Source organism: Heterodontus francisci, chromosome 19 (assembly GCF_036365525.1).
Source record: "Heterodontus francisci isolate sHetFra1 chromosome 19, sHetFra1.hap1, whole genome shotgun sequence".
Classification (NCBI taxonomy): domain Eukaryota; kingdom Metazoa; phylum Chordata; class Chondrichthyes; order Heterodontiformes; family Heterodontidae; genus Heterodontus; species Heterodontus francisci.
In genome coordinates, this window is record NC_090389.1 from 77717077 (window position 1) to 77732310 (window position 15234).

General features: G+C 39.8%; 1 protein-coding gene across 4 annotated transcripts in view; it reads right to left on the reverse strand.

Annotated features, from left to right (window-relative positions):
- Window positions 1–2803: 2803 nt before the first annotated feature.
- LOC137380224 (RNA-binding protein 5-like) overlaps window positions 2804–15234 on the reverse strand; it is a 41624-nt gene continuing 29193 nt past the window's right edge. For all 4 annotated transcript variants that reach the window (XM_068052050.1, XM_068052048.1, XM_068052049.1 and 1 more), the window contains 6 exons: window positions 13998–14084; window positions 12885–13076; window positions 12123–12197; window positions 10893–10990; window positions 9256–9385; window positions 2804–3153 (listed from right to left, as the gene is read on the reverse strand). In XM_068052050.1, the coding sequence (XP_067908151.1) occupies window positions 3028–3153; window positions 9256–9385; window positions 10893–10990; window positions 12123–12197; window positions 12885–13076; window positions 13998–14084 (708 nt within the window). In that variant the 3' untranslated portion in view covers window positions 2804–3027. The remainder of the gene's footprint in view (window positions 3154–9255; window positions 9386–10892; window positions 10991–12122; window positions 12198–12884; window positions 13077–13997; window positions 14085–15234) is intronic.

The window sequence follows — 15234 nt, forward strand, 5'->3', positions numbered from 1 at the left end:
GCAACTCACCAAGGCTCCTTCAACAGCACCTTCCAAACCCATGACCTCTACCACCTAGAAGGACAAGGCAGCAGGTGCATCGGAACATCACTATCTGCAAGTTCCCCTCTAAGCCACAAATCATCTTGACTTGGAACTATATCACCGTTACTTCACTGTCGCTGGGTCAAAATCTTGGAACTCCCTAAAAGCACTGTGGGTGTAACTACACCAGACGGACTGCAACAGTTCAAGACCACAGCTCACTATCACCTTCTCAAGAACAATTAGGGATGGGCAACAAATGCTGGCCTTTTAGGGATAACAATGGCATTAGAAAAAAAGGGGCGCAGCCATCAGCAAGATGCAAATAGAATCCACATGGATAGCGATAAAAGATAATAAAGGATCACTCACCCAAATAGTGGAAGATAGGCAGAGGAAGAAATATGCAGACAAATTAGGAAACTGAATAAAAGAAAATGCAGAATAATCAACAGGGATTTCAACGACCTGGATATTAACCGGACAGAAGAGGTAGGTGAAGGGAATGGAGTTCCTACAATGTGTATAGGGCTCCTTTCCAACACAATATGTAAAATGCACAACAAGGGATGATTCACTATTGGATCAAGTAATGGGGAAGTAAAAGTATAACATCTAGGCAATAGTAACCATAATATAATACGCTTCAAGATGTTAGAGAAGGACATAAGTATGATGGAAAAACAGGTTAATAGATTGCAGAAAAGTTGATTTTGAGGGGCTGGGAATAGAATTTGGGAAATTAAAATAGATAACAATAATGGAAAACAACGATGTACAATGATTGGAAACATTTAGTGTTCAGAGTGCAGGAAAAATATATCCCACTAAAAGGAAAGAACAAACAACACTAATGAGACTCCATGGATGAATAATAAAGGAGCAACTGAGTGTTAGGAAAGAGGCACACATTAAGTACATAGACAGTAGATCCATTTTAACAGAATACAAAGATTAGGAAAGATGTCAAAAACAATTAGGAAGGCAAAGAGGAACTATGAAGTTAAATTATCAAAAATCATAAAACAAAATATTTTACAGGCACATAAATAAAAAAGGGCCGGTATGGGATTAGGACCATTAAGGATGGAGAGGATCATACCACAGGCAACGATAGAGAGATGGCAGAAATATTATTTTGCTTTGGTATTTACCAGGGAGATAGAACAGGGAGACATGAGATGAGTAATGAGATAAGTGCATTTAAAATAAAAAAGGGCTGTATTGAATAAACTAAACAAACTCAATAAAGCCCCTGGTCTGGATGATTGCATTTATTTCTATAAAATAATCTAGGGAAGAGATAGCAAAGGCATTACTGCACATATTTAATAATTTGTTACAAATAGTGCAATGCCAGAGGACTGGCGGATACCTAAAGTAATTCATATATTTAAGAAGGGGGACTGAACGTGCCCAGGGAATTTATAGACTAGTCAACTTAACATTGGTGGTAGGAAAAAGAATGGAATACTACTAAATGAGCATAGAACATCTAGAAAAGAAAAATATGAATAGCCAACATGAATTTCAAAAGGGAAAATCTTGCTCGACCAACCTTATTGAATTTTTTTGAGGAGGTAACAAAGATAGACAATGGTAATGCAGAAGATATAATTTTTCAATCTGGATTTTCAAAAATATCGATAAGGTGCTGCATAATAGACTAATGAATGTCAGGAGACAAGTGGCAGAATGGATTGCTAGTTGGCTTCAAGACAGAAAGCAGAGTGGGAGTAAAGTGTAGTTATTCAGAGTGGCAGAAGGCGGGAAGTGGTGTTCCATACGAATCAGTGCTGAACCACTGCTGTTCATTGTTCACATTAACGATTTGGACTTTGAAATCAAGAACACAATTTCAGATGACACCAAATTTGGTGTTTGGAGTCGGCCCGGGGAGGAGGGGGGGGGGGGGGTGAGAAAGATATTCAATACTGAGTAGGACTGCAACAAGTTACAGGAAGACATTAATAAACTTGCAGGAAAAAAAACCAAGCACTAGGCTTTATTTCTCGAGGGATAGAATTGAAAAGTAGTGTAGTTATGCTAAACCTGTATCAAACCTTGGTTAGACCACACTTAAGTGCTGTTCTGGTCGTCATATTATAAAAAAGGCACTGACGAGGGTACAGAGAAGATTTACAAGGATAATATCAGAAATGCGGGGAATACCTATCAGGAAAGAATGAACAGACTGGGTCTCTTTTCTCTAGAAAAATGGCTGAGGGGTGACCAAATAGAGATCTTTATTATGAAAGGTTTTGCTAAGCGGAATGTTTCCAATTGTGGGGAACAGCATGACTAGAGGCCATCAATATGTGTTAGTCACCAAGAAATCCAATAGGGATTTCAGAAGAAACTTCTTTACCCAAAGACTGGAGAGAATGTGGGACTCGCTATCACGGGCGGTAGTTGAAGCAAATAGTATAGATGCATTGAAGGGGAAGCGAAGCAACCCTAAGAGGGAGAAGGGAACAGAGGGTTACAATGATAAATTTAGATAAGGAAAGATGCTTGAGTGCAGCATAAATGCTGGCATGGACAGGTTGGGCCGAATGGCCTGTTTCTGTGCTATGAATCCTAAATTCATGTTAAAAATTGAGATTTGGTTTAGACAAAATAAAACTACTTCTGTCTCAGCTGCCCATCACATCTTCTCTGTGCAATCCTTTAGGTTTTCATTTTTAAAGGATTATTTATGGTGTAAGAGATCGCTTGATTCCTTTTGTTCTGAAAATTATATCCTTGTAAACTACAAGCTATCTACAATGAAAAATGCTTGTATTCTTTTCAAAATTTATTCTGCAAAAGGAAACAGTAGATACATTATTATACACTTGATAGACAATACAAAATGTACATTGTACATTTAACATAAATAAGATTTAACCAAAGCATCAAAAAAATTACATTTCCTACAGACAAATTGCACTGTTTACTCAAGTACATACCCAGTAGCAAAAATTAGGAAAAAGTATTTACATATTTATAACCACTCCCAAATTACTCCAATTCATTAAATCTTGTAAACATAGCTTTTTTAACAGCGTCTTTGTAGGAATCTGAAGTAGTAACACCATATGAACTTCCTCGAGCTCCCAAACCAGCACCCTTCATCCTTGTTTGAGCCTGAAATTAAACATCAATTGTTACAACACTGAGCTGCATAGACATCATGCTGATTCAAGAGTGCTTAACTGTTCTCCATGCATTCCAAAACAAAAGGAGGGTACAACAAGCTCCCAGCACCCCGACTTTTATGGAATTAATGATCAATACAGCTCCCTGGTTCATTCACCCATCAGACAGTTCAGTGGGATAGGTAGAACTACTGCCTCTCCCAACTAGAACAAAATGGAAATAAAAGCAAAACACTGCACATGCAGGAAGTCTGGAATAAAAACAGAAAGTGCTGGAAATACTCAGCAGGTCAGGCAGCATCTGTGGAGACAGAAGCAGAGTTAACGTTTCAGGTCTGTGACCTTTCATCAGAACTTATGAAAGGTTTTGCTAAACGTACAGAATGTTTCTAATTGTGGGAAAGAGCATGGCTAGAGGCCAATATGTACATACGAATTAGGAGCAGGAGGCCACTCTCAGCCCTTCGAGCCTGCTCCGCCATTCAATAAATTCATGGCTGAACTGATTGCTCCACATTTCCACCCATCTCCGATAACCTTCCACCCCCTTGCTCATCAAGAATCTATCTGCCTCTACCTTAAAAATATTCAAAGACACTGCTTCCACCGCCTTTTGCAGAAGAAAATTCCAAAGACTCACCATCCTCTGAGGGAAAACATTTCTCAACTGTCTTAAATGAGAGATCCCTAGTTCTAGATTCTCCCACAAGGGGAAACATCCTTTCTACATCCACCTTGTCAAGACCCCTCAGGATCTTATGTTTCAATCAAGTCACCTCTTACTCTTCTAAATTCCAGCGGATACAAGCCTAGCCTGCCCAATCTTTCCTTGTAAGACAGCCCGCCCATTCCAGATATTAGACTAGTCTAGTAAATCTTCTCTGCACTGCCTCCAGCACATTTATATCCTTCCTTAAATAAGGAGACCAGTACTATGCACAGTACTCCAGATGTAGTCTCACCAATGCCCTGTATAGAAGCATAACCTCCCTACTTTTGTATTCAATTCCCCTTGCGATAAACAATAACATTCTATTAGCTTTTCTAATTACGTGCTGTACCAGCATACTAACCTTTTGCGATTCATGTACTGGGACACCCAGATCCCTCTGCATCTCAAAGCTCTGCAATCTCTCACCATTTAGATAATATGCTTTGTCTTTTATTCTTCCTGCCAAAGTGGACAATTTCACACTTTCCCATATTATACTCCATTTGCCAGGTCATGGCCAACTCACTTAACCTATTTATATCCCTTTGTAGCTCCCTTATGTCCTTTTCACAAGTTACTTTCCTACCTATCTTTGTGCCGTCAGCAAATTTAGCAACCGTGCCTTCGGTCCCTTCATCTAAATCATTTATACAAATTGTAAAAAGTTGAGGCCCCAGCACAGATCTCTGTGGCACACCACTCATGACATCTTGTCAACCAGAAAATGACCCATTTATGCCTACTGTTTCCTGTTAGCTAGCCAATCTTCTATCCATGACAATATGTTACCCCCTACACCATGAGCTATTATTTTCTACAATAATCTCTGATGTGGTACACTTTATCAAATGCCTTCTCAAAATCTAAGTACAATACATCCACAGCACATGTAACTCCCTCAAAGAACTCCAATAAATTGGTTAAATATGATTTCCCTTTCACAAACCTTGTTGACTCTGCCAGATTACCTTGAATTTTTTCTAAATGCCCTGCTATAATGTCTTTAATAATAGCTTCTAATATTTTCCCCAAGACAGATGTTAAGCTAACTGGCCTGCTTTCTGTCTCCCTCCCTTTTTGAATAAAGCAGTTACATTCACTATTTTCCAATCCTGAGGACCCTTCCCTGAATCTAGGGAATTTTGGAAAATTAAAACTACCGCATCAACTATCTCACTAGCCACTTCTTTTAACACCCTAGGATGAGGCCCATCAGGACCTGGGAACTTGTCAGCCCGCAGCTCCAACAATTTGTTCAGTACCACATCCCTAGTGATTGTAATTTTCTTGAGTTCCTCCCTCCCTTCCATTTCCTGACTTAGTTAATACTGGGATGTTACTTGTATCCTCAAGTGAAGACTGATGCAAAATATCTGTTCAATTCATTTTCCATCTCATTATCCATTAATTCCTCAGACTCACTTTCTATACGACCAACGCTCACTTTGTTAACACTTTTTAAAATATCTATAGAAACTCTTACTATCTGTCTTTATATTCCTAGCATCACTCTTGGCTGTTTTTTATATTCTGTCCAATCTTCTGACCTGCCTCCCATCTTTGCACAATTATAGGCTTTTTCTTTAAGTTGGATACTATCTATAATTGTTAGGTAACCATGGATGGTGGTTCCCACCCTTGGAAATTTTCTCTCATTGAAAAGTATCTATTCTGTGTATCCCCTTAAATGTCTGCCACTGCATCTCTATTGACCTATCCCTTAACCTGATTTGCCAGTTTACTTTAGCTAGCTCTGCATTCATGCCCTCAATTGTCTTTATTTAAGTTTAAAACACTAGTCTTGGACCCACTCTTCTCTCCCTCAAACTGAATGCAAAATTCAAAGCATATTATGATCGCTGCTACCTAGGGATGCTTTAACTATGAGGTCATTAATTAATCCCATCTCATTGCACAATACCAGGTCTAGTATAGCCTGCTCTCTGGTTGACTCCAGAATATATTGTTCCAAGAAATTATTCCAAAAACATTCGATTTACTCCTCATCTAGGTTACCTCTGCCCATCTGATTTTTCCAGTCTATATGTAGGTTAAAAGCCCCCATAATTATTGCTGTACCTTTCTAACAAGCTGCCATTATTTCTTCCTTTATACCCCGTCCTGGAGTGTGGTTAATGTTAGATGGCCTGTACACCACTCCTACAAGTGACTTCTTGCCTTTATGATTTGTCATCTCTACCCAAACTCATCCCTCTCTATTGCACGAATACTATTAATTAACAGAGCTGCCCCTCCCCCCTTCCTAGCTTCCGATCCTTCCTAAATGCCATGTACCCTTAATTATGCAGGTCCCAATTTATGTCGTCCTGCAGCCACATCTCTCTAATGGCTATCAGATCGTACTTATTTATTTCTATTCGCGCTCTCAGTTCATGTTTTGTTTTGAATGCTACGTGCATTCAGATATAGCCTTTAGTTTTGTCCTTTCATTATTTTTGTAACCTCTAGCCTATCTGTTGATTTACTCTTCGATGTGTACGCTCTGTGCCTTCCTGTCAGTCTGTTAATCATTTCCCATATCAATACCTTTCTCTCTTGCCTTGTCTCTACTCCTTGATTTACCATATCTTCCCAAATTTGATCCTTTGCCCCCTCTATTCTGTTTAAAACCCCCTCTACTTCCCTAGTTATGCGACTCGCTAGAACACCGGCCCCAGCACGGTTCAGGATTAGACCGTCCCAACAGTACAGCCACCACTTTCCCCAGTACTGGTGCCAGTACCCCACGAAGTGGAACCCACTTCTACCATTCCTGTCTTTGAGCCACACATTAATTTCTCCAAACTTATTTGCCCTATGCCAATTTGCATGTGGCACAGGTAATAATCCAGAGATTATTACCTTCAAGGTTCTGCTTCTTAATTTGGTGCAGAGTTCCTCATACTGACTATGCAGAACCTCTTTCCTTGTCTTGCCTATGTTGTTGGTACCTTCGTGGACCACGACAACTGCATCCTCTCCCTCCCACTGTAAGTTCCACTCCAGCCCTGAGCAGATGCCCCGAACCCTAGCACTGGGCAGGCAACACAGCCATCTGGACTCTTGCTGTTTGCTGCTGAGAATAGTGTAAATCCCCCTAATTATACAGTCCCCTACTACCACTACATTCTTTTTTTCTCCCTCCATTTGAATGGCTTCCTGTACCGTGGTACCAGGGTCAGGTTGCTGATCCACCCGGCAGCCCCCACTCTGATCCAAGCAAGCTGAAACCACAATTCTGTTGGACAATCGCAAAGGCTGAGGCTCCTGCACTCCTGCCCTCTGGGTCCCCTTACCTGCCTCAGCTGCAACCACACTCTCCCATCCCTGACCACTGACCAAATCAGAAGACGCAGTGCTAAGGGGTGTGACCGCCTCCTGGTACAAAATGTCCAGGTAACTTTCCCCCTCCCCGATGTGTCACGGTGTCTGCAGCTCGGACTCCGGTTCAATGACTGAGCCGAAGCTCTTTAAGCTGCAAACACTTACTACTGACGCGTCTGCCCTGGAGCACAATGGCATCCAGGAGCTCCCACATGCTGCAGCCATGACACATCACCTGTGCTGCCATCCTTAATATGCTTTAGTTAACTATTTATTTTATTCAATTATTTATTTTATTTTCCTTTTTAAAATATATTTTATTAAGCTTACCACTAGTTCCTTTACTATTTTAAACGTTAGGATTAGAATGGACCTTAATCACTTACCAGATACTCACCAAATAGTGAGTCACCAACTCACCAACTATTTGTGATAGTCATCAAGAAATCCAATGGTTCTGATGAAAGGTCACAGACCTGAAACGTTAACTCTGCTTCTCTCTTCACAGATGCTGCCTGACCGGCTGAGTATTTCCAGCACTTCGCTTTTAGAACAAAGCGGATGCACGTTGCCTTACAGAAAAGCTGACAGCTAGTTTTGGTTAAGACTGCTTTCAGCTTATACCATAACACATTGATTACAATTTTATGCCCACACCACAGAAATGCAAAAAAAAAAGTTTAAGCAACCATCAGAACTACTAGCCGAATCCTTCCCCAACATGGGCTAAACTGATTTGGTACAGGTCCGTCAGTTCTACAATTATGTCCAACCAGGATACATGTATTGTAATAAATTATTATAAATGAAAACAAATGAAAACTACTTGATGATTGATAAAATTAAGAATGCTTTGTGGAAGACAATCCCCTTTTGCAAAATTGCACAATTATTTCTAAACATAATTATTTCACAGCATCAGAGTAGGAAGTCAAGAATAAATTTTCCAGAATATGTTAAACAACTAGCCCCAAAACCTTTGATTAGCTGAACAGACATTTCCTTGTCGTCATGAATTATCATTTGTAGGTATTTGAAAAAAAATCTTTGAAGATTATCGAAATCTTGTTCTCTTTACATTCTGTTCCCATCCCCTACACCAATCGTGGATTTTTTTTTTTTTTGCAAGGTATGGTCTCAGAACATCTTGGATTACCCAGGCTGATGGGGCATTCAAACTACTGGCACCCTGGTCTTCAATTACCACTCCAACTGGCTAGATCCTGTGTTGCTTTCTTCCCTACAGGAATGTGTTTAGTCTCCAGTAAATACCTCTCCACAATCAGGAACCTACATATACCCATTTCATTGGGCAGCATACTTTGTACCGTCAGTTGATCAAGATGCAGGAGAAACCACATAAGCAGATACAAGTATCGATCACACAAGTGGGTGCAGATAATATCCTAACATATTCTCAAATCACGACTTTTCTAAGAAACCAAAAATTTTCAAATGTCCTCACTTACTCCGTTCTTGAGGGTGGTGAATTAATACAGTTTTACAAGCAACGCTGTTCAGTGTTGCCTATACAGAACATAGTGAGCATATTGCGACTTGATAGTGAGGGTATCACAATTAACTTCCACCCTACTCTCTTCAGAACACACTTCAAAGCAGGAGGTCACTGGACCACAAGCATAAGTAGGGACTCTGAACTCTTGTGCCCTTTTTTTGGATCAGGATTTCCAAAATGCTACCCTAGCCAAGAATGACAAATGCAGTGCTGTACTAGGGGTAGATCCTACAACTTTGCTGGCTTGTATGGCTTAAAATGGTGAATCTATTCATGGAGGGCACAATTTTTTTTTTATTGACATCAAGGCATTAACATCCAGAGTCAAACAATCCCTCAATGAATTCTGATGAAGGGTTGCAGACCTGAAATGTAACTGTTTCTCTCTACACAGATGCTGCCAGACCTGAATATTTCCAGCACTTTGTTCTCATTTCAGAGTTCCAGCACTGCAGTATTTTGCTTATAATCCCTTGTAATTGTGAAATGCATTGACAAATGAAAAAAAGTTGAGAAATAGAAAATATAAGCCACCATACCTGTATAGGTGCTGTAATACCTTGCTGATTTCGACCTAACCCAGAGCCTTCTTTCCAACCCATAGCCTGTAGCATCCGGCTCCCAATGTTGTCGCTGTTAATACCATTTTTTGTTGGTTGCTCAAAGTCACTGTTGCAACAAAAACATCGTATTTTGATTTCTGATCGTGATAAACATTCACAGAACTCAGTAACACTGCTGTCAGAAAGTAAGTTCAATGTGCTCAGAAAATTGTGCTAATCATATCACAGGATTTCCACACTGATTTTCATTTACCCTTTTCAGCAAATGCAATTTGATATACAAGCAGCAATTCGCCAGTGCTTCCTGCCATTAAAGATGCTTTAGGTACCAATAGAATCCAGAGCATTCCATAACAATAACCAACTTCACCTTAAACTGATCCAGTCTGGTACCAGACCAACATGAGACACAAGAACAAAAGAAATAACAGTAGGGGTAGGCCATGTGGCCCACTGAGCCTGCTCTGTCATTTAAGATGATGGTTGATCCCTGACCTCAACACCACTTTCACGCCTAATCCCCCTATTCCATTTGAATCCAAAAATGTATCAATCTCAGCCCTAAATATACTCCGTAAGCATTCACAATCCCTGGGGATAGAGTATTCCAAAGATTCACAACCTTCAGTGGAGAGATTTCTCTTCAACTCAGGCTTATATGGCCAATCTCTTATGCTGAGACTGCCTTGTTCTAGACTCTCCAGCCAGGATAAGAACATGAGAGTCAAAAGCAACATTGTTTGCTGGCACAATTAGAAAATACATCTACTGCTACAGTTTGCGTCAAGAGGCAAACACCTTCAGGAAAACAGAACATTCGCAATGGAATGGTATGACTTGTAGGGTCAGATTCATTCTTTACCACCATGTGGACCAAGTTATTTTATCAATTAATTTTAGATATTTAACCGTTGATTGCATTCCTCCATGGATCATCACTTCCCTAAAAATTCAGGTGTGTACCAAGCATCAGCTGTATGATCTGGAGAAATCTGTCATGAATTTGGCTCCCGTCTACTGTGCACCTTCATATTAAACCTCAGCTTTTGGTCCTTAATTTTTTTGAATAAAGCATTCTTCTGATCAATCAAAAAAAAACTTAGCATTAAAAGATTCGAATTATCCAGTAATTCAAATTAAGCAACTGGAACAAAACAAGACTTTAAAAAAAAAATTCAAATGATCTAGTAATTCTAATTAAGTAACAATTATCTGGAGCACGTCAACATGGGTTTCACTTCTGATACTACTGATTTAACAGGTGACTGCGTGCAGCTTCTGATTCAATTCTGCCCTAGTACATTTTATTCATGACTCAGCCATCAAGTACATTCAAAAGTCAGACATGCTTTGAGATGTTAATATATTAGATGACTGTACGTAACAATGCTAGGAAGAATTTAGTTCACAAAAAGAGGAACTAACATCAGCAATTTAGAATTAAAAACGCAATGAGAGAAAATTTTCTAAAACATAACGGCTAAAAGGAGTAAATGAGGCAAACATTCCGAACTCAGATCACAAGTTCTTTTCTAGCTTTGATCAGGATCGATCATTAGTTACCTATTTTAAGACAACTGAGACAACAGTTTTGAGAACAAGACTGCACTTACATTACAGCAGCATTATTAAACCGCTTCCTCTTGGGTTCTGGAGGCTCTGGGATTCCATACTTCTCTCTTCTTTCTGCTGCCCTGTCTCTGTATTTCATCTGTGAGGGTGAAAAGGCAGCGATTAAAGGAATGTTAGGGTACCAAGTCATTTAATATTGTTTTAAATATTAAAGTAATTTGATGGAAAACTAATGTCAAAGCCAGTCATGCATTAATCTCACACTAAACTTGATTCTACCCTTTTCAGCTCCAAAGTATTTCGAATGACAAGCAACTTAGATCCAGTTACTGTAATAAAAACTTGCATTCATATAGTGTCTTTAACATAGCAAAAGGTCCCAAAGCACTTCACAGGAATAAGAGTCATAGAAATAACTGGTTAGTCAGAGGGGCAGGTTTTAAGAAGCGTCTTGAAAGCGAGGTTTAGGGAGGGCATTCCAGAGCTTATGGCCTAGGCAGCTGAAGGCATGGTCACCAAAGGAAATTGGGGATGCGGAAGAGGCCAGAATTGGAGGAGTGCACAGATCTCGGAATGTTGTAGGTTACAGAGATAGGGAGGGGCGAGGGCACGAAGTGATTTGAGATGGTTGAGAATGTAAAATTTGAGGTAAATTTGAACCAATGTATATCAAGCACAGTAATGGGTGGATGGTACTTGGTGTGACTTAGGACCCAGGCAGCAGAGTTTTGGATGAGATGAAGATTATGGAGGATGGAAAGTGGGAGGCCTAATAGATAATTGGAATAGACAAGTCCGGAAGTAACAACAGCATGGACCAGGGTTTCAGCAGCCAATAGGCTGAGACGGGCCATATCTCCAAGGTGAAAGGAGCTGGTATTTGGGATGGAAGCTCAGTTCAAAGTCAAACAGGACATAGAGGATGCTAAGATTCTGGTTCAGCTCCAAAAACAGGGGGGAGGGGGAGAAGGAGAGAACGGAGTCTACAGCTGGGAGACAATGGCTTCTGTCATCCTGATATTTAACCAGATTGAATTTCTCTCACATCCAATACTGGATGTCAGAAAAGCAGCATGACAGATCAGAGATAGTGGAGGAGCAAGAGAGACGATGGCGAGGTAGAGCTGGGTGTTGTCAATGTACAAGTGGAATCTGATGTGCTTTTGGATGCTGTTGCCGAAGGGCAACATGTAAATGATAAATAGGAGGCAGCTGCATCACTGTTATCACAAGCTCTTCGCTCTTGTTGCTTCAATTATAAGTGAACTTACCTCATTTTCTGTTTTTTCTAATGCCTCGAGTTCTCGATCAGACATTCTCGACCTTCTACGGATCTCTAAATTTTGCTGTAAACGTAAAGAGTTAGTTATGGATAAGAAATTTAATACCTGGTTGCAGTATGAAGACTACTGCTCTCACTTTATGTCCTTACACACCATCCTCACCAGAGTCAGAAGGCGAGCTTAAAGTAATTTTAATTATATCTGTTGAAACTAGCAACCAAAAAACTGACTTCCCAACAGTGTGAACTTGATTTGAAAAGAAAAAAAAGCTCTGTAAATTTACTGAACCTCACAATGGCTACAGGGTACATAGAAGAACTTTCATTGAAACTGGCAGACACTTTCTGTACAGTTTAAATTTATGGCTTTTCACAGTTGCAAAATTTAAAGTTGCAGACAGACAACTCAATCCAGGGTGCTCTACATCTTGATATCTCCCCCTGTAAACCATCCCTGAAGAATATAAGAGTTTTCTTTTATCCTTTGGTCTCAGATTCATTTCAATGCATCTTTTCTAATGTAGATCAGAGTGGTGCATGATTTTTCATCACAGACCAAAAGAACCACAGACTAACTCTCAAGTGAAGTTATTGTAATAGACTCTGTCTAGGTAGCACACTGTAAACAGAGATCAAGAAATATGGAGATGGGAATTCAGCCAAAAGTATGACTGCTTCTTTTGTGTTCTGTAGCATGGACACACGTTACAATTACACTTGATTTTACAATTATTAGTTTTGCTCTCATTACCCTGTGCAGGTCAGAGAGTTGCTGATGTCGAGTAAGTGCCTCTCTGTTGGGAAACTGTCTTCTGCACAGCAGACAGGCTATTTTGTTCCAATCGGTCAGCTTTTCTTCCAGGTCTTGAATTGTCTCTTGCTCTTCGTCATCACTCTCTCCACTGTATGATGCTACAAGTCCCTGCAGTGGACTTGACTTTCTCTACAAGATAGATACCAAGGTTCAGTTTAAAAGATGCACATTTCAGACTAAGAAGTGTCACCTTTTCAGTAAAACCTCAATTATTCACAGTAGTGAAAACTGACAAGATAAACAAGTGGCCCCAAATGACAGTCTTACATAGTAGCACAGAAGTACACCAGACATGGAAATAAAGACAAGAATGTTACAAAAGTATTTTAAGATGAAGTTATAAACTATGAAAGAAACTTTGTGCAGTTTCTCACTCAAGGTTTTGTCCAACAAAACCCCTGGACAATTTCAGTGTCAACAGTTTCAATTCCAGCATCCACAAAACCGATTACAGAAGGTGCTCTAGAGATCACTCAAAACTCTCAATTGCACAAGCCAAAGTGATTGTTCTGTTAATCAAATCCACCTGGACTTCAAAAAATAACTACTGATTTCTTTAACTTGGCATCTAATTTCACTAAGGCTTTGTATTCTCTCCAGCTGCAAGCTGAGAAAGTGGAATTGGCTTGAATAGTTCATGTGGAAGTTATGGGTCAAGGAATCTCAATACTCAGCAAAATGGCAAAGATATTACTGCAGCATGCCATGGTATACAACAAAAAAATGATCTTTGAAGCTGCTGCTTTATACAATTTCACTTCCATTTCTACCTTCTGGATCAACCTCAAATTTCAGTTGGCTTCAAATGCATCAAACATTCAGAGTGGTGCACGGTTGTCCTCCAACACTGTGTTCACCTTTCTGGTACCTCTCCATGACCATCATCACAAAGAATGAAAACCAAAGGGAATTACCCGGCTCCAAAGAAATGCACTACTTAACAGGATTTATAAAAGTAGAGGGCAGCAAAATGTTCTTCAGCCAGTCAGCGCAGACAGCTAAGAATTGAAAACTTAAACAACAAAATTGAGACTTGAAAGAAATTCAAACCTTTAATGGACTTTCATCATCATCTCGTAGGTGTTCCACAAGACCGCTGAAAGGTTCAAGTACCATTGGCTGCCGTTCCATCATTCCCTGCAACAGATGCATTTAATTCCCATTAAACTACTGCAGGTTAGAAGAACATTTAGAGAGAGGAGACTAAAGACGGGAGCTATGGACATTCTCGAACAGAATCTGGCTGTGTAAAAATGTGCATCAAGTTCGTTAACAATGGAATACTTAGGTCAGCCACTCAAGACCCTTAGCTGACTACAAAGAATTAAATAGAAATTAGAACACAAACAGGATGTTTCTCCTATTCTTTCAGTCCTAAATATTTCACATTTAATCTTACATTTATGTTCCGTCAGTCTAGGTCCATTAACCACTGAAACAGCCTGGTTCCATCTTGTCACATCCCCATTATTTTAAAACAACTATCAAATCACACGTAATGTCTTCTGTTCTAGCAAAGACAGCCCCAGTGTTAAGTTTTTCTTTGCACTCTCTCCTAACAGACAGGATGTTAGTGAATCTAAACTGCATCCTATCATTGTCTCAACATCCTTCCCATTGTGTGGAATCCAAAACAACATAAAAGTATTCCAACTGTGGTTGTACTAAGATTTGATATAGATTCACTATTATATCTTGAATTCTATACGTCTTGCCATAAAACTCAGTATTCCATTACCATTTTATGGTCTAATCTATATGAAGTACTGCTTTTAATGACTTGCAAAACGGAACCCCCAAACCCCTCTGCTCTTCCATACCATCCAGCCTTTCCTTGTTCTAAATAGAACTTGTTCTAATAAATTAAAATGTACCACCTCAAACTTACTGAAGTTGAATTACATTTATCACTCATTTGCCCATTCCACCATCTTATCAATACCCCCTGGCAGCTTCCGTTGGTCGTTAGTAGTCACTATACCTCCTATTTATCATCCGCAAATCTGGGCATCGCTGTCTAGATCTATACCCAAATCATTGATGCACAGTGAACAGCTGTCCCAAACAAGAACTCAGACTGCTACCCACTTGCAACACTGTAAATGTTGCTATCCTTTCCCATAATTCCATAACCATTAATATTCTCCGATATGTTACCCTGTCAAAGGCTTTCTGAAAATCAATGTACATATCCACTGTATTACCCCCATCCACCATATTAGCTCCTCAAAGAAGTATCAGGCTTCAGCACAACAACCCTTTCTGAAATCAGTGCTGGCTGCTTCTA